Below are 18625 nucleotides of genomic sequence, written 5' to 3' on the forward strand. Positions count from 1 at the left end.
AGTCACCAATTTTAGCATTATTTTTCACTAATTTAAGATAAATGAAAATATAACTTACAGTCCTTTTTCTCTCCATATTCTTCCAATATAACCGTATCTCAATTTTTAAATTAAATTCACATTCACCTTTCTCACGATAAAGAACTCTGAGTATTACTGCTGACACAAGCTGCCTACTGTAATTACACTGCCTTAGATGTAAATTTTTTTTTCCTTCTGAATTTGTTACTACCTTGTCTTTTAGGGTTTTCCCTGAACATCTGAGGCCTTTCCACACTGTGAAACACCTTACAGTTTTTTTTTTTTTTTCATTTATTTTTATTAGTTGGAGGCTAATTACTTTACAATATTGTAGTGGTTTTTGTCATACATTGACATGAATCAGCCATGGATTTACATGTGTTCCCCATCCCGATCCCCCCTCCCACCTCCCTCTCCACCCGATCCCTCTGGGTCTTCCCAGTGCACCAGGCCCGAGCACTTGTCTCATGCATCCAACCTGGGCTGGTGATCTGTTTCACCCTTGATAATATACATGTTTCGATGCTGTTCTCTCTAAACATCCCACCCTCGCCTTCTCCCGCAGAGTCCAAAATTCTGTTCTGTACATCTGTGTCTCTTTTTCTGTTTTGCATATAGGGTTATTGTTACCATCTCTCTAAATTCCATATATATGCGTTAGTATACTGTATTGGTCTTTATCTTTCTGGCTTACTTCACTCTGTATAATGGGCTCCAGTTTCATCCATCTCATTAGAACTGATTCAAATGAATTCCTTTTATACCTTACAGTTCTTAACATAAACTTCTGGAAGGTTAAAGTCACCGGATAATTTTCGGGGCCTGTACACTGGCTAAAGAAGGTCACTTTGATAAAACGGCATTTGAACAGATACCTGTTTGAAGTGAGGGAGACAGCCACGTGACTGGCTGGGTAAAACTCCAGGCAGAAGGGGCAACTACACAGGCTCCGAAGTGGGAGGACGCTTGGTGTGGCAGAGGGGCAGTGAGTAGATCAGCGTGGGGGAACACAGGGGTGAGGAAGGGGAGTTCTGCAGGAGATATAAGGCCTTCGGGTTTTATGAGGAATAAGATGGGAAGCCACTGGAAGGTTGTGAGCAGAGAAGTGGCAAAAATATGACTTATATTTTACAAGGATCATGTGTTAGCTGCTACTGGGTAAAGACATTTTAGGAAAAGAAGAAAGGCAGCAGAAAGACCAGTTAGGATTTTCACTTCCTCAGTAGTTCAGGCAAGAGACAACGGTGGTGTGGACTACTATGCTGACAATGATGGAGAGGAGATGCGGTCAGATTCCGGATTTACTGTGAGGGTAGCTGAGACAAAGGTGGACTGGATGAGGAGTGTGAGAAAAAAAGGAGAATCAAGGATGACTCAAAAGCTTTTGGTGGGGAGGGGGGATCGGGATGGGGAATACGTGTAAATCTATTGCTGATTCATGTCAATGGATGACAAAACCCACTGAAATAAATAAATAAATAAATAAACAAAAGCAAAAAAAAAAAAAAAGCTTTTGGTGCAAGCAAGAGAAGACGACAGAGAAGGACAGAGGAGGACTAAGTTTGATGGGAGAAGTCAAGAATTCAGTTTGGGAAGTTCGGATACCCAGGGGAAAGTGTTCACCAGGAGCTGGAAAATGAATAAGAAGTCTAGTGAAGTCAGGACTGGAGTCAAAATGGAGATGCTATGAGCTGATTTCTTGTTCTTGTGTTTCTGAGTTTTGAAAGTAGGGAGTGGAAATATTTACTCTTAAATGTACTCTGATGCGGCTTTCATTCTCACCATTCCACTTAAACTTCTAAGAATCAATGAACGTTGTTAAATCTCCTTTTGTGAATTCTGTGACGCATTCCACAGTTAACCATTCCCTCCCAAATTTATACTGATAATCTGGACCTCTTTCCTGACCTTTAGACTCATGTATCTGTCTACCTGGCATCTCCATTTGGAAGTCTGTGTCAGAAGTTAACCTGTAAAAACCACAACTCTCCACTCGTTCACTCCTACCGCTTCCTTCTCCTTCTCTTTTCAGCCACAGCCTGAACATTCACCCAGTTGTTCACACTTAAAAACTAAGAAATCTCTGACCCTTTCTCTCTTTTCTAATATCCATCCCTTGGCAAGTGTCACTACACCTCCAATCTGTCTACTTTCTAGCACCACTGCCTCTTCCTGAGACAAAATCCTCATTCTCTCTTGTTCCAACAAACTCTTTGCTGGTCTCCTTGCTTTCATTTTTCATTCCACAAGCCTCTCCCTGAAGAGCAGTCAGAGGGATATTTTTAAATATCCCATACTTAGAATCCATCAATGGCATTCGCTGTGCTCAGAATAAAACCCGAACTCCTCACAGCTACGTGATCTGACCTCGGTCCCTGTCTCCAACCTTACCTGGTCCCTCTTCCTCACTTTACAATCAAGGCACGACTACCTCCTTTCCGTTTCTTTAACCCTTCAGGTTTCGACTGCATGCCATCCCCTCGCCCCTCTAGACCAGGCCTCTGTCTCTGCTGCTTTCTCTCCCAGAACGTTTATCCTTCGTTCACATAGTGGCTGCTTCCCATCCTTCGTGTCTCAGGAGAGGCCTGTGCTCACCCGTGTACCTAGTGCCCTCGTTCTTTTACTTCTGTCATAACCCTCTGCTTATTTTCATGACGCTCACTAACATTTTGTTATTACCCTATTTATCCTTTTGGTTTAATAGTTTCTTTTTTGTCTCCCCAGCACCAGAACCTAAGCTTCGTCAGGGCAGGGGTCCTGTCTGCCTTGTATTTCTAGCACCAAAACTAGTGCCTGGGACACAACAGGTATTCATTCATTTCTTTGTTGAATGAGTTAATCAGACCTTTACACAAACATGTACATGGAATAACGCTCATGGCATGCCCCCTCTTTTTTATTTTTCCATTTTGTAGGCTGGGAGATAAATGAATAGAATAAAATTTTCTATCCAATCATTTCTCCTAGCCTGTTTCAATGTTCCAAAGTTTAATTAACAGAACAAGGAAGTCACCCTGAACTGAACTCAACACTTTGGAGTTTTGCAACATTTCTGTGTTCACAAAAAGTAAAGATAAACGGAATGTCTACCAACAAGGTGCTTATTACAGATCATAGGCAGACCTCGGAAATATCGCAGGTTCAATTACAGACCATCAAAAGAAAGTAAGTATCGCAGCAAAGTGAGTCAACAAATATTTTGGTTTCCCAATGCAAATAAAAATGTTTATACTATACTATAGCCCTGTTAAGAGTACAATAGTATGGTGTCTTAAAAAAACAATGAACATACCTTAATTTAAAAATACTTCATTGCTAAAAATTGCTAACCATCATCTCAGCCTTCAGTGACTCCTAATCTTGTCGCTGGTAGAGGAGTTGAAACATTTCAAGAGTTACCAAAATATGACACAGAGACATGAAGTGAGCAAATGCTTTTGGAAAAATAGCACCCAGAGATTTGCTTGACAAAGGTTGCCACAAACCTACAATCTGTGAAAAATGTAGTATCTTCCAAGTGCAATGAAACAAGGTCTGTCTGTATTCCATACAAGAAATGCAACAATAAACAAAGACGCTCTCTGTCAGGTATCTTCAGTTTGCCCCTCTGGATTCACACTCCTTCCTTCTCTCCCTCCCAGTGTGTGTATGTTATGGACCCAGATTTTGAGCTGGATTCAGACAACGGGAAGCCCCACCAGGAGGTCAAAGACAGAAAAGAAAATGAAGTCAGGATACGTATTTCCTTGGGACCACTGGCCAAAAACCACCCTGCTCTTAAGGTGCTGATTCTACTCATTATTTCGAATGAGTAGAATTTAGGCCTAGGAGCAGCTAACAGTCGACTGCTAATGAGCCCTGAGACACTGGACTATCCCATGTGGTTCTCCTATACTATGACTCTATAAGTAGTTTCTCAGCAAAAACCTCATTTTATCTTATTTTTTCTTCCTTTATATTTTATGTGCTATTTGAAAAATCTAATAAGCACATATTATTAAACAGAAAAAAATAGGAATATATTTTAAAATAACACTTCCTTCTTCTCTACCCCCATTTCTACTCTTAGTTCAGAAGCCCATCACTTCTTACTGAGATTATCACAGCTTCCTTCCTACACTTAGTTTCTCGTCTTGACCCTTTCAAGTGATTTTTCCAACAGGCTATGTGACAGTACCATTTTCTTGTTCAGAATCTTTTAAGGACTCTCAACATGGTGATGAGAAAAATAAACGTTCCTGTGCACAGTATCCTAGGCTTCACAATCTGGCTCCTACTCACAGGCTGGCCTCACTCGGGCCAGTTCTCACTGTTTTTCCTGCACACAACGCACTTCCAGCCCCATGTGATACCTGTTCACTGAAGTGCCTCCCTGACGCTTGTCCTCCTAGTCAAGTCCCACTCATTCTTTCAATCTCAGATTGAGGTCAACCTCCAGTTCCCTGATTTCCTCGGGCTTCTCCTCTACTCCCCCTGGAGGAGTAGGTCCACTTGCTGATTCTGACAACTGTCATGCTGTGATACGGTAATTGTTTTCACATGTTTCTCCCAACCAGCAGCATGCACCCTGACAGCAGAAACAAGTCTTTCCATCTCTGCATTCCTCACACCTAACCCAGTGAGCCTTCAAATACAGGTCACAAGAAGACATACGCTTTACTCTATACTCTGTTGATCTAAAGGTTACATTTTTAGAAGACTGATCTGGCAATTATATGAATCAAACTCATCTGTATAAAACTTAAGTCAAATAGTGGGTGATCCAAGGCTGTACAGTAGGGACTTCCCTGATGGTCCAGTGGTTAAGACTTTGCCTTCCAATGCAGGGGGTGCAATTGGATCCGTGGTCAAGGGAGCTAAGATCTAACATGTCTCATGGTCAATAAATCAAAACCAAAACAGAAGCAATACTGTAACAAATTCAATAAAGACTTTAAAAATGGCTCATATTAAAAAACAATCTTATAAAAACAAAACAACAACAAAAAACCTGTACAGTACTGCTTATGCTAAGGGCATAATTACTAAAACCACTACCATTCCTTAAAGACATTAACTTATGATCATCTCTAAGTCTGAACTACCCTCCAAATGTCTCACTGAAGACAATGATTTTCTTTTCACATAAGAATAAATGTTATTGTTGTTGTTCAGTTGCTAAGTCATGTCCAACTCTTTGCAACCCCACAGACTACAGCCCGCCAGACTCTTCTGTCCATGGGATTTCCCAGGCAAGAATACTAGAGTGGGTTGCCATTTCCTTTTCCAGGGGATATTCCAGTATCCAGGGATCAAACACAAGCCTCCTGCACTGGCAGACAGATTTTTTTTTAACAACTGAGCCATCAGGGAAGCCCTGAGAATAAATCTACATTTCTAATAAATAAAAAACTTCTATCAAAGAGTATAAGAAGTAAGTTCCAAAAGAACTGGAACTAGTAATGGCTTACCAATACTAGCATGATCAATAATTGTGTCAATATCTTGTAGACCCCATTTCTTATAAGCTAATGGCGGTGGCTGGATGTTCTCATTGCCTGATGCTGCAGCTGTCAAAGATAAAAATTAGACAAACCAAACTTAAATATAATGGAGAAAATGAAGTTTTACCAAAAATCATCAAAAATATAATAACTTGATTATTCTAAAGTAGTTAAAAATAAAGTAATATAAACCATGCATACAGTGAGATTTACTCACACCAAGACAATATACATAAAATGCATATATTAAAAGACTAACTTGGCTGACATAAGAGATTCTGGAACACTTAAGGAATTAGAAAACACTACTAAAAACTCTAGACTACCATCAAAAATCAAGGTGAATTCAAATTGCAATTGAAGCCAAGTATGCAATTTCTCCCTCTTGAGAAAGACAATGAATAAAATCCTTGAAACAGCAACCAGTGTCTTAGTGAAACCTGGTGGTACACCCAGCAGAAGCACACAGAAGAAAACAGAAAGATCTCAAATGCAAACAGCTGAGACCAGGCTTGACAGAAAGATACGCTAACAGCGACAGCACTCCCAGGAAAATGAAGGAAATGCTGACCACTGACCATGGTATTTCCACCTAGGGAGTGAGGAATGAAAAGAAAAGCAGCAGTTACACCTTGGGCCACAGGTTCATGCACAAGACCCCACTTGTCAGTACATTCTCAGGCTATGTGTTAGAATACAGCTGGATTCTCGTCACTTATTCAGGAAGGTGAAGAAAAGTACTCTGACAAAGGAAAACAGTAACCCTCTAAGCACTTCAGATTTGAGAGTAAGGCCAAGCAGAGAGAGTTTTCCTATACTGTGAAATAAAAGTCACAACAATCTGTAGCTAAGTAATCAGATATTTAGAGCAACTTACAGTAAGAGGGCAGTAAGTGGCTTGCTTACTTGCTAGGAGATAAAATGGCTTTATGATCTCATACATAATAAAATAAATGGCAATTCAAAAACAGTAAAAATGAAATGGCTAATGATACCAATTAAAGCATAACTATCTATTTCTAGTTTATTTTACTGCAGAATTCTTATGCAGAGAAAATTACAAAATTCTTAAACCTATAGAAAATTCTTATAGAAATTTCTATAAAAATTACATATATATTACTGGTGACTATTTGAAATTTCTCCAAAATAACATTGAAACTTTACGTGTACTAAATTTAAATAATTTAAAAGATTATGAAAATAGGTATAAAAATTCAAACAAATTCTGACTTTACAGAAAAGCATGTACTAGTAAAGAACCACATAACCAACAACATACTGATCATATATATCAACCTGTTAAAAAACAGTGAAAACTGTTCTATTGCAATGTGAGATGCTGCATTCTCTCCCTGGAAGAAACTGCTTCTTCTGTGTCTTACCATTTAGTTTTGAATTTATGAACAATCTTTATGAATTGGATAGCACATCTTAATTAAACTCTACTTTCAGGGAGCTAAATGATTTACAAGCTAAACTTTGCTCTTTTTAGGGCCATGAAGGCTCCTTTATTCCAAACCAGAAGAAAATGGGGTAAGTCAGCACCAACACTGCTATCTGCAGTAACTTGGGGCTTTTGGTACTTTTATTTTAGTATCTCTAAAACTGGAATCTTAAAACTGATGGTGTGACTCTTACTGGCAGCATTTTTGCTTCTTAGTGGAACAGAAAATAATAGTGCATCTTGATTTTTGATGAAACACAATATCCTCTTCTAAAGACAAAATAGCCTCAGAGTTTAAACTATGGGTAGGGAAGGTTAAAGTGCATGTTTCATGCCAAAGTCTGGAACTGACATAGTTGCCTACATAGATTATATTTAGGTCTCTTAAGTTTTCTCTGTTCAGAAGTGTTTCAAGTTAGCTAAAAGCAGCTGATGCTGCCTGCCTGTGGAGTCCTGCCTAGTGTGAGGAAAACGCCCCCTGCACATTCTCTGCTTTCTTCACCCCCAGAGAGTAGAAGCAAAGCAGAATCACAAGATTTTAGTATGCTGGCCCAAGTAGTGCTCATCTATTGAGAAATCTGGTTCCTCAGTGAGACGCAACTGAATTCTCTATCCCAGTGCTGAACTTCTCTCTTAACTGGCCAAGACATATTGCTGAATTAGTGAAAACAGCCAACGGTTCAACTGGCAACACAAGAGCTAGAGGTCTAGTCCTCACCTGTGTCTTACCAATTAAGCTACTGTGCGTAGTCGCTCAGTCGTGTTCAACCCTTTGCAACCTCATGGACTGTAGCCCGCCAGGCTCCTCTGTCCATGGCGATACCCCAGGCAAGAATACTGGAGTGGGTTGCCTTGCTCTCCTGCAGGGGATCTTCCCAACCCAGGGATCAAACCCAGGTCTCCCACACTGCAGGCGGATTCTTTACCATCTGAGCCACCAGGGAAGCAATCTACTAGACTCCCATTTCTATAGTAGTGGGTTGTTGTTTTTTTTTTCCTCTATAGAACTAGTTCAGAAGGCCTTTTTAGTTTAGAAGACGCATTTTTCAAAGTAGATTAAATTAAATAAGACAAATATCACCACAAGTTAGCTATTTCTTGCCCAAAATTACCTTTTGCTACCTGATTTCGACAAGCACGAAGAGACTGAAAAAGGCTAAATCCATCAATAGTCACAATGGCAGCTGGATATAATATACTCAACTCTTCATTCTGTTAAAGGAAGAAGAAGAAATATTTCCATTACTGCCAAATAAGCATATCTATGTTTCTGTTATAGCTGAATATCATGATTAATGTAAAATAAAGGAATACTATAACTAAACAACCATCAAACACCAAACACATAAGACAATAGCAGGCAGAGGAATAGTAAAAAAAAACAAACAGACTTTGTTTTTTTTGAATGCCTTTTGGTCAAGGACTTAAAATTCTTCTCAAATATGAGCCTTTGTACATGGTGAATATTTTCAAAACAAAGGGAGTAACCCAAAAAAGTACAAGTTTCATAAAAGTGAAATTTAGTCACTATATGGATGCAAACAACACATAAAAGTAAAAAGAAGAGAAAAGAAACTCACCTGAAATCCCAGACATATTTCAGTATATAGGGTCATACATAATCACACACTTTTGTACAAGACTATACCATATACAGTATTCTGTAACAGGTTTTTCCTTATTCAGTAATGTATCAATGATATTCTTCCATTTCAGTAAGTGAGCAAATCAATTTTTGTTGTGGCAATGCTGTATTGCATCGTATGTACCAAAATTTCAGTTATTACTGATGGACATTGAGTTTGGCCTGCTGGTTCCACTCTCCCTCTCTACCATCCACACTCCACAGCTGGAGTGATCTTCCTGAGACACAGCAGAACTACTGCCCTGATTAAATCTCTCCACTGGCTCCCTTCTGCACTTAGAATAAAACCTGAACTCTACTCAAGCTTCAAGATGGGGCCTCTCCCTCTAATATCATCTTGTCCCTCTCCCCTTGCACCCTTAACACAAAGGTCATTGCACCTTCACCTCTCAAGTCGTTGCCTGCCTTTCTTTTGATCACTCAGATCTTGGCTCAAATGCAGGTGCTCTGAAAGGCTACTCCTGAGTCTCTGTCTCAAACATCAATTCCATTTCCTTGTCTCATTTCAATCTCATCAACATGATTACTTCCCTCACGGCACCTATCAGAGGCTGAAAACATCCTGGAAAATCTCCAGCTGTTCATCATTGGTTACCCTCCATCACCTCCAAACTGTAGGCTCCACAAAAGCAGAAACTTTGCATGTCTGGTTCAAAAATGGATTCTCAGTGATTACAACTGGGCTGGGCACATAACGGGCAGTAAATAAATGTTTATGAATGAAAGAAATACTTTATTATAAACATCACTGCAGTAAACATTCTTTTGTATGTATCTTTTCACATTACTTTGATCTAAATTCCTTCAAGGAGGTCTGGTGGGTCACAAAGCATTCACAATTTTCATTTTCATCCATATTATTAAACTATCTCAAGAAAGTACCTATCAGTTTATAACTCCACCAACAATACATGACAGTGCCTGACTCTTCCTCTGTCACCAAGCTTTGTTAATCTTCATCTTTGCCAATCTGAAAGGTGAAAAATTATCCAAATGTAGCTGCTTATAGTTCTGAGATTATCAGTAACGTTCAAAAGTTTATCATATGCTGTCGACCAGTTATATTTCTTCTTTTGAGAACTGCCTTGTCCTTTTTTTCTACTGGACTATTGGGTGTTTCCATTTTTAAACATTTTTGTGGGCCACAAGGGGTGGGAGCTGATGTCGGGGTTCACAGGATAATTTGACAATGCTAAGCTTACGCAGTCCACTGAGCAGGGCGGGGGGAGAGAGGTCCCTGACAGGGAGGAGCCAATCACCAGCTAGCCAAGTATCTCCAAAACAAGACTGTTTTCCTGAAAAAGAAACTCTTACAAATACCAGTGTCCAAAAGCTGCAGAAATTGTGCTAAATGATAGGGATTTTTGTGCAGAAACCACAGAAGAGGCTTCTTTGGCATTCCAGAAAAACATCTCCCGTTGGAATCTTCTCCTGCAAAGATCAGTTATCCCACCTACTACACTCACTGCCCCAGAACTGAATTACAAGGAAATCTGCTCTTGTGATCTTTAATAGATGTGGGAGTGCACTAAAGATGCAGCAAATAGGTATTTCTGATATACAAACTGATGGACACTGGACCAAAAGATGCTTCTGTAGAGTACAGAGTAACAACAAAGACTTCCCTCCGTGTGTTTAATAAACAGTTTTCAGTGAAAAGATTTTGACTCACAAATGCAAACAGCAAGCAAGTATTTAAATCTAAGTTATATTTTTCCACCAGCTCTAAAAACAGATTATTACAAACACAGTCAAGTTTAAAGTGTTTAAACAAACTTCATCTTCCAGGGAATTTGTTTTGTTTTTGTTTTTGTTTTTTAAAAAAAGGGAAATGGCTCTTGAGAGGCAGCTTCAATAAACAGATCACCTTCTTGGATTTCCAACAGTTCCTTGTTTGTTTCCTGCAGTAGTCCCATTTCCTCCCAACTCCTTACGATCAGCATTATAACTTAAGTCTTCAGCCTTCCGTTTCATTTTCCTGTAACGGGTCCTTGGAAGAGTTCGTTCAATATCTGCGACTTCAATCATCATCTTCAATCTAGCCTTTGTGCCTCTGGGGTAGTTCTGTATCACTACAGGCATGATGGTATTTTCATTTTATTTCCTACCATCACCTCAAACATGTACAAAATAAAATTTATAATTTTTGTATACTACCAAGGCAGTCCCTTCTTCCAACTTCGTCAATGGCATGCCTCATGCAGGAGATCTTAGAGCCAACTCATTTTTCTCTTTAAATTTGACACCTTGGGACTTTCTTGGTGGTCCAGTGGTTAAGAATCTGCCTTGCAATGCAGGGGACGCAGGTTCAACCCCTGGTAGGGGAACTAAGATCCTACGTGCAGTGGAGCAACTAAGCCCAGATGCTGCAACCCCCGAGCCTGAGCACAACTAGAGAGTCTGTGTGCCACAGCAAAAGATCGCCCATGCCACTACTAACACGAGATACAGCCAAAAAAAAAAAATTTAGCATCTCGATACAGTAACCCAGTCCTGTCAAATGTTCCTCCCTCTTCCCACAGCCATTCCAGTCCTGGCTCGCAGCACTGCACTCTATTACTGATAACTGAAAAAAAACAGGATAACTAGCCTCCCTGATTCCAGATTCTCACAAATCCAATTCATCTGGAACAAAGTCCTTCAAGATCCCTTTGATGATACTACTTCCCTCTCATAAATCTCTAGTAGCTTCTGAATCTTCTGAAGCAATTCTGATTTTCACTTGGCTTTCAAATTTATGAACAATCTGGTGACTCAGAGTATTTGACAGTTTCTCAGTTTCTTATACAGTTTCTTTGCTGTCTCACAGTTCCATGTTTGAATCTTCCCTGATTTTTTTTCCCTAACTATCTAAAATATTTTCCCTTCTTTTCTAAGTTCTACACCCATTTTCAAGGCTTAATTCAAACTCTACCTCCTCCATGAAATTTTCCTTTATTACCCTAGTCCTAATTGAGCTCCCTCTTCTCTAAATTTGCACAGAAGTTATTCTGTTCATGTAAACTAGCAACTCATAAGGTAATGCTTAATATTACTGATTAACTTATTCACCAGCATTAACAGATATTAGTCTAGTCTTTCTTACTGGTTAAATTTCACTCCAGTCCATCTATCACACAATTTAAGTTCACAAAGGAACACAATATATATACATCTGCTTACTTCAAACCTCTTGGAAGCCAGACAGCACAAAGAGAGAAGGCATATTATATAGTTTTGACAATGTACCACACAAGATGTGCTGAACAAGAGCATATTAGTTTATGTGGCTCTACAATTACTGTAGACACAATCAAAATTTTTGACTGTGAGACAACCAAAACCTAGGTGAGACACAGCACCTAGGAAGAAGTGAAAACTGTGGCATGCCTTAGACACTCAATAGTGTTATTTTCTCTATCAAAATTTTCTATGACTATAAAATATTTTCCACAGTAAATAAAAACTGAATAACCCCTTTTCTGAGAAATAGGTTAGTGCAATATAGTAGCCCTATTAATGATACAGCTAAATCTTTTTTTTTACTCTACATACTTTTAATACCTACATCCAAATAAAAAAGATATAAGGTTATATAAAACCATTTTTTACCTTAAGTCACTATTAAGTTTTAAAAATGAGAAAACCTTTTGGTTTCTAACTTAAGTGTTTTATTTCACTGTGGAGCAAAGCATACAATATTTCAGTAAGACTGACTTACTGGTGCAGGACTGGTGTTCCCTACTCAGTTACGAATAGCTTCTATTTCTAAAATCTGACAGCAGAGCTAACTGTGCCACGAGAAGATACCTTAAAGTTTCCACCCAACAAGAAGGAAGAAGAGACTACTTCAGAGTAAAGCCACTGCCCCTCTGGACACAATCTCCTACGCTACCTGCTCAGTCACGCCAGGATGTCGTGGGATTTCGTAGGTCCTGCATTTGAGCTGAAGCACTGAGTCCTCGTTCAGGAGCTGGGCAAGCAGGAGCACGCCGTTCTAGGAGGAAGCACAGAGACAGCCCCGCTTGTTTTCTCACCAATATACCTGAACAGGCGTGGCTGGGCAGAGCGGCGTTTCCCCCACAAGTCTTCCAGGGATGCCAGGTCGTCTGTCTGCAGAAGAACATGGCTTCTCTTCTCTACAGTTTACAGCAGAACTTCCCACCACCACGGCTCCCCCGTTCCAGCCTTCACCTCCATAAGGAATAACTACATATTCAAGTGGCAGGGAGTGAGTCACAAAGGAGTGTAATGGGAACGTGGAACCAGGTTTTCCAGTCAAATGGTGCCTTTTAACTGCGTAACACTCAACTCACCTCTGTATAAAAGCGTACGTAACCCGAAGTAAAGCCCACCACGATGCAGGTCCAGTCTGGACGTCCAGTGGAACTCCTGTTACAAATAAAATCAATGATCTTAAAAGTTCATACATCAAACCAAAAAAAAAAAAAAAGACTGACTTACTCACTTATCCTTACCTCTTCTGGCTTGCTAGTGGAATGCACAGAGCACTGGTTACACATTCCCTAAAAACAAAGACAAAATCATATGTTTACCCAATCAATTTATCAATGACTTTTGTATCTCTATGATTGGATATTAAAGGACAATTAAGTGGAAGATGAGCGATGTGGACCAGTTGTATCCAATATAGAAATTTAAAAAATGAGCAAAACTCCACCATAAGGAGGGTAATAAAACCCATTCACATAAAAGCTAATATCACATTCACTTGAGGTTAATAAAAAACAGTATTTTTCATTCTGTATTGTTATGAAAAGTATAAAAGTAAAAAAGCAAACCTTTACCGTATACAACTGATTATACACAAAAGTAAGAAAACATCAAGGGATCACCAAGCACTCATTTCTCACTGTTCCCCTCTCCTCCACATCAGTGAAGAACTTGGGCAGAAGGTGGGAGGAACTGGCAATCACAAAACAGGCAAACTGCATTTCTGTTGGGAACGTGATTCTAGAGACTTGCCATATTTCAACTGGCTGGCTTCTTTTTTTATATTTTGCAGAAACTGCTGCTGATGACCTATTTCTAAGAACCTGCTGGGCTGGATGGTCCCTAAAAGATTTTTCTTTTTCTGACATGAAGATTCAAGAAAAATTTGTCCCATGCCCAGAGACAAGCCTCAAAATTAAAATAACTCCTAATGACCTCTTCCTTAAACTGTCAAAACTCAGGACCATCACCAGCTTACTCAACAAACTATAAATCCTCTTCCCCATACATCAAACTAGACACCAAACAAAATGAATCTTTTTGGTTGTTTGTTGTCTCTAAGGTGACTGAAAATGTATTAAAGTAACACACTAGCATAAGCGGGTGAGGCTCTTGACAGCCTCAGCCCTCCTGTCATGCCTGTGTGCTTAGTCGTGTCGACTCTCTGCGATCTTCTGGACTATCGCCTGCCAGGCTCCTCGTTCATGGGGTTTTCCAGCCAAGAACACTGGAGTGGGTTGCCATTTCCTTCTCCAGGGGATCTTCCCGACCCAGGGATTGAACCCACATCTGTCTCCTGCAGTGCAGGTGGATTCATTACCTGCTGAGCCATCCAGGAAGCCCTAAAGTAAATGAACCTTGCATGTGCATTTCTGACAGAAATTAAATGTCTTCAGAATGCGTAGGCTAAATGACTCAAGGAGAAACAGCATTTGTTTTGACAAGAGTAGAACACAGTTCACTGAGTCTCTACAGAGTATCAGCATGTACTGTGGATTTCTACTTGATTGTCTTTTATCTGAATTTAAAGTCTAAAGAACCTTATTCATTCCAACCAGATAACTTTCAGTCATAAAAATTTAACTGAGAACAACTGTTGGCTGCAGGTTCCAGGCTAGCAGCTCCATCACGGAACCATACTAGAGATCTGGTTTTAAAACTCTAACCAGTCGGTAGGAGATTTGAATTTACTAACTTGCATTTCTTAAGTATTTATGAGTTTTAAGAATTAATGTAGCACTGTCCCCTTTAAGTACCAGCCCAGTGCTAACAGAGCAGAGAGGACCACAGCAGCCCTTGACTTTTTGGCGGAATAAAATTAACAATAAGGGGCTTCCCTGGTGGTCCAGAAGTTAAAAGTGCACACTTCCACCGCAGGAGACACAGTTCTGATCCTTGGTTGGGCAACTAAGATCTCATATGCCACGTGGTATGCTAAAAAATAATAATAATAAACAGCTAAGGAAAAGACTGTTCGTGGGGTTCTCAAGGCAAGAATACTTGAGTGGTTTGCCATTCCCTTCTCCAGGGGACCACATGTTGTCATGGGGTTGCAAAGAATCTGACACAACTGACTGACTGAACTGAAGGAAAAGACAAAATGTAGACAGGATATTATGGAATTCTCTTCGCACTCTCCTGTAAATCCTCTCCAAACACAAGGGCTTTTTTTTTGCTTCTTTGATTAATAATTACATGGTTAATGAAATTAAAATTTACTGCCCAAATCATGCCCTACAATCTCTAAAGCTGCAATGAACATACGTTTAATCAACATTCCAAATGACGAAACATCTTAGCAGACTGATACATAAGTAAAACAATTTCACACATACATTTAACATATGGAGAGACAAAAAGAACTGGTACCTACCCTTCTTCAACACTTAAAGAACCACTCCAACCAACAGCAAACTGCATTTCTTCCTTCCCTTTATCACTATGCTTCCATTTCGCTGAAAAAAAAAAAAAAAAAAGAAACCAAACATCATCACACAAAATAACTTTAATTACAGCACACTAAAGCAGAGAATTTATTACTTTCATTCTTTTCCTTTAGAATGATGAGTGCAGAATTTAATAGTTCTATATTAATTGATGTGGGTCTTTCTATAAGTAAATATAAGATGTTTTAAAATTTTTATAAGAGTGTTATAAAAAAACTCTTTAGTCTTTCTTCCAATTCAATCCATATAATAAAGTTATTAATTCTTATGTATTACCCCACCATTTTTATTTATAAAACTTTTACCTTCAATTGGCAGAGAAAAATTTTCTAATAGATTTATGCTATTGGAGGGCAAATCTGCTTAATGGCACCACTCGGTACCCATTTAATACAAGACCTTATTTTGATCAGTGAGGTTGTCCACATTCTATATACAGCCAAACTTTAAATTTAATCTTCAACAAAAATTGTAAGCTAAGCTTATACCCCAAATAGGAAACAACAGTACTGTGAGCTTTCAAATTAAGAGTTGGAAGTCACCCAATTCACATTATTGCTAAGAAGGGATCAGTGGCCTTTTTAGCTCTAACTGCCCCTTGTGAGAACTGGGCAATGCCCAAAACTGCTTCTGAAGTGCCAGAGAGAGACAGCTAGAGTATCTGCAGCCAAGAATGAAAAACAGAGAGGAAAGAAACAGAAAAGAAAGCAAAAGAAAGGGGAAGAGAAAGAAATAAAAGAGAATCAAAAGTGCTGTGCAACACATCAAACTATCAAATGCTACCATATAATAGAGAAGTAATATGTTTTCTTTCTCCCTAATCCATTTTCTATTCTATGCATTAAAATAAATGATAATTACAGAGTACTTACGCACTAGAAATACAGCTTTTTGTTCCCGAGCTATAACCATAAGATCATTGGTTGGAGATAATGATAAAATACAATCCTGAAGCCAGGAAGTTTTTTGTGGTTTGCAAGTATTTCCTTCTTCTTCCTGTTGAGTAAAACTACAATTACTTCCATGGAAAAATATCAAGAACAGTTCAATTCACCTTGTCCACCTTGAGAAGCAAGGGAAAAGAAACCTTCCCAATTCTTTTATAGTCTCAATAATATCTGTTATCAAAATATGTCAAAGATGACCAATAAAATACTCACCACAAGCAGATCTCAGTTTTGAAAATTCATGCAAAATTTTTAAATAAAACAGATAGCAAGACATTAAAAGAATCTCACACAGGGATCATTCCAGAAATGACTGTTAGGAAATTTGGTAACTAATCCTACTAGGGCATCTGCAGCTAGACAGCAAAGAAAATATTATCTGACACTTATGGCCTGTAAAGTATGATAATTATGACATTTCTTTTTTATGTGGTCTGAAAGGTGTTTTCTTTTTTTCAACTGAATATGTACTTACTATATAGGTAAATTCTTATGGTTAAAAATTCACAGATCCAAAAAGGTCTTTGCAAAGTCTGACAATTCCTGTATTCCAGCTGCCCTGCTGTTCACTCTGGAGACAGCAGTGTGACTGTATCTCATGTGTACTTCCAGAGACACCACGCACACAGGCAAACAGGATTAACTACCCCTTCTCCTTTTCTGACACAAATGGTAGCATGCTACATACATACTTCTATATTTTATTTTTTTTCTCTTAACATATACCTTAGATTTCACTCTACCTAAAGTTGCTTAATTTTTTGATGGCTGTAGAGCCACTGTAGAAACACCCCAGCCCCCACTGATTGACATTTGTGTTGTTCACATTCTTTTGCTGCTACAAATGATGTCACAATGAGTAATTTTATATGTTTATCAGTTTATGTGGGAGGATGCCAGCAGGACAAGTTCCTAGTCAAAGGGAACATGTGTTAGTAAATGTGCTAGCTGTGCCCAAACTGTGCTCTGCAGAAGTTATGTTAATTTATAATCTGACCCAGCAAGTTTTGAAAGTGCTTGCTTCCTCAGGGACTCTTCAAAAGTGCTTTAACTCTGATCTTTGTCCAACTAGCACATAAAAAGTAGTATCTTAGTCTACATCATTGCTCTTTTGAGTGAGAATGGGTATTTTTTCATATGCTTAGGAGACTTTTCTATGAACAGTATGCTCCTTTCCTTTGCAGACCCTCTGTTAGGTTGCTGTTCTTTCTCTAAGTGATTTGTATATACTTTTTTTTTTATATAAAGCATTTATTTTTCCTGATAACATTGTATTGCTTATTGGAGATTTATTTTGTTTTACTCAAAACACAGAAAATAGAAGCAGAAAATCACCCACAATTGGGACACCACTGAATTTTCACACTATCATCTTAATGGCTATTGAAGGTTCTTTTCCTTAGAAACTGCTTAACAATTCTGCTATTTGGGGGCATGTTCTGACATTATTTTAAAAAATGGTACAACAAAATCTCTACATACCTTTCCCTTATTTCGCTTTTTACTTAGCATTTTTACATACAAAGAAAATTGGTTCTTTGAACAAAAGTTTTCCCCAGTTCACGTCATAGCTTAGTATTCTTCATGCAGAATTTTTAAATTTTATGTAGTAAAATTACTGATCTATTAATATTTACTCTCTTATAGCTTCTAGGTTTTACGTCATTTGATCTTCCACCTTACTCAACCCTAGCCAACAGCTTTTGGATTGAATTAGTCAAGATGGGAGGGAAGAGAGGTGGAAGAGATGCAGGTTGCTGTCATATAAAAAAAAAAATTATGGTTTTTAAAGCTTTTAGGACTTCCCTGGTAACTCAGATGGTAAAGAATCCCCCTGCAATGTGGGAGACCTCTGTTCGATCCGTGGGTTGGGAAGATCTCCTGGAGAAGGGAATGGCAACCCACTCCAGTATTCTTGCCTGGAGAATTCTGTGGACAGAGGAGCCTGGTGGGCTATAGTCCATGGGGTCGCAAAAAGTCAGATATGATTGTGTGACTAACACAAACAATAAGAATATATTACTAGTACAATGAAATTTAAAGGATTTTAAAAACAGAAAATCATCCTAATCAGAAATATTATGGCAGTATTTCTAGGAAAGATAAATATTTCTTGCTGTGATACTATTAAAGAAATGTTTAAAACAGAAATAAAATATGGATTATAAGACATTGTTAGGAAAATCTCCATGTAAGTCTGAAACCTCTGGAACAGTCATGCGATTATTTTTGCTTCTCAATGGAACACTGAGGAATCAACCAGATTCCTCTTTCCTCTGCAAGGTACGCTGAAGAGGTTGCACTCACTCCCAAAAGACAGGGAGAAGAGTCATACTGGCAAGATCCCTTATTTTAGTAAAACAACAATTTTTAGGACTTTTATTATCCAGTCTGCTGTTTTTAATGTGCATTTTTCTACATAT

The 18625-nt window shown here is 38.7% G+C and overlaps 1 protein-coding gene and 1 non-coding gene across 2 annotated transcripts in view; both read right to left on the reverse strand.

The window, feature by feature from the left end:
• RAB3GAP2 (RAB3 GTPase activating non-catalytic protein subunit 2) overlaps nt 1-18625 on the reverse strand; it is a 103585-nt gene that overhangs the window by 48509 nt on the left and 36451 nt on the right. The window contains exons 3-9 of the mRNA XM_043924072.1: nt 16128-16251; nt 15183-15264; nt 13054-13101; nt 12892-12967; nt 12471-12572; nt 8064-8163; nt 5472-5570 (exon numbers count right to left, since the gene is read on the reverse strand). Coding sequence (XP_043780007.1) covers nt 5472-5570; nt 8064-8163; nt 12471-12572; nt 12892-12967; nt 13054-13101; nt 15183-15264; nt 16128-16251 — 631 coding nt within the window. The remainder of the gene's footprint in view (nt 1-5471; nt 5571-8063; nt 8164-12470; nt 12573-12891; nt 12968-13053; nt 13102-15182; nt 15265-16127; nt 16252-18625) is intronic.
• LOC122708383 lies at nt 2929-3060 on the reverse strand. Its single transcript, XR_006345164.1, has one exon. It is a non-coding gene; the product is annotated as a small nucleolar RNA SNORA36 family (small nucleolar RNA).

The sequence above is a fragment of the Cervus elaphus genome, chromosome 14 (assembly GCF_910594005.1).
Source record: "Cervus elaphus chromosome 14, mCerEla1.1, whole genome shotgun sequence".
Taxonomy (NCBI): domain Eukaryota; kingdom Metazoa; phylum Chordata; class Mammalia; order Artiodactyla; family Cervidae; genus Cervus; species Cervus elaphus.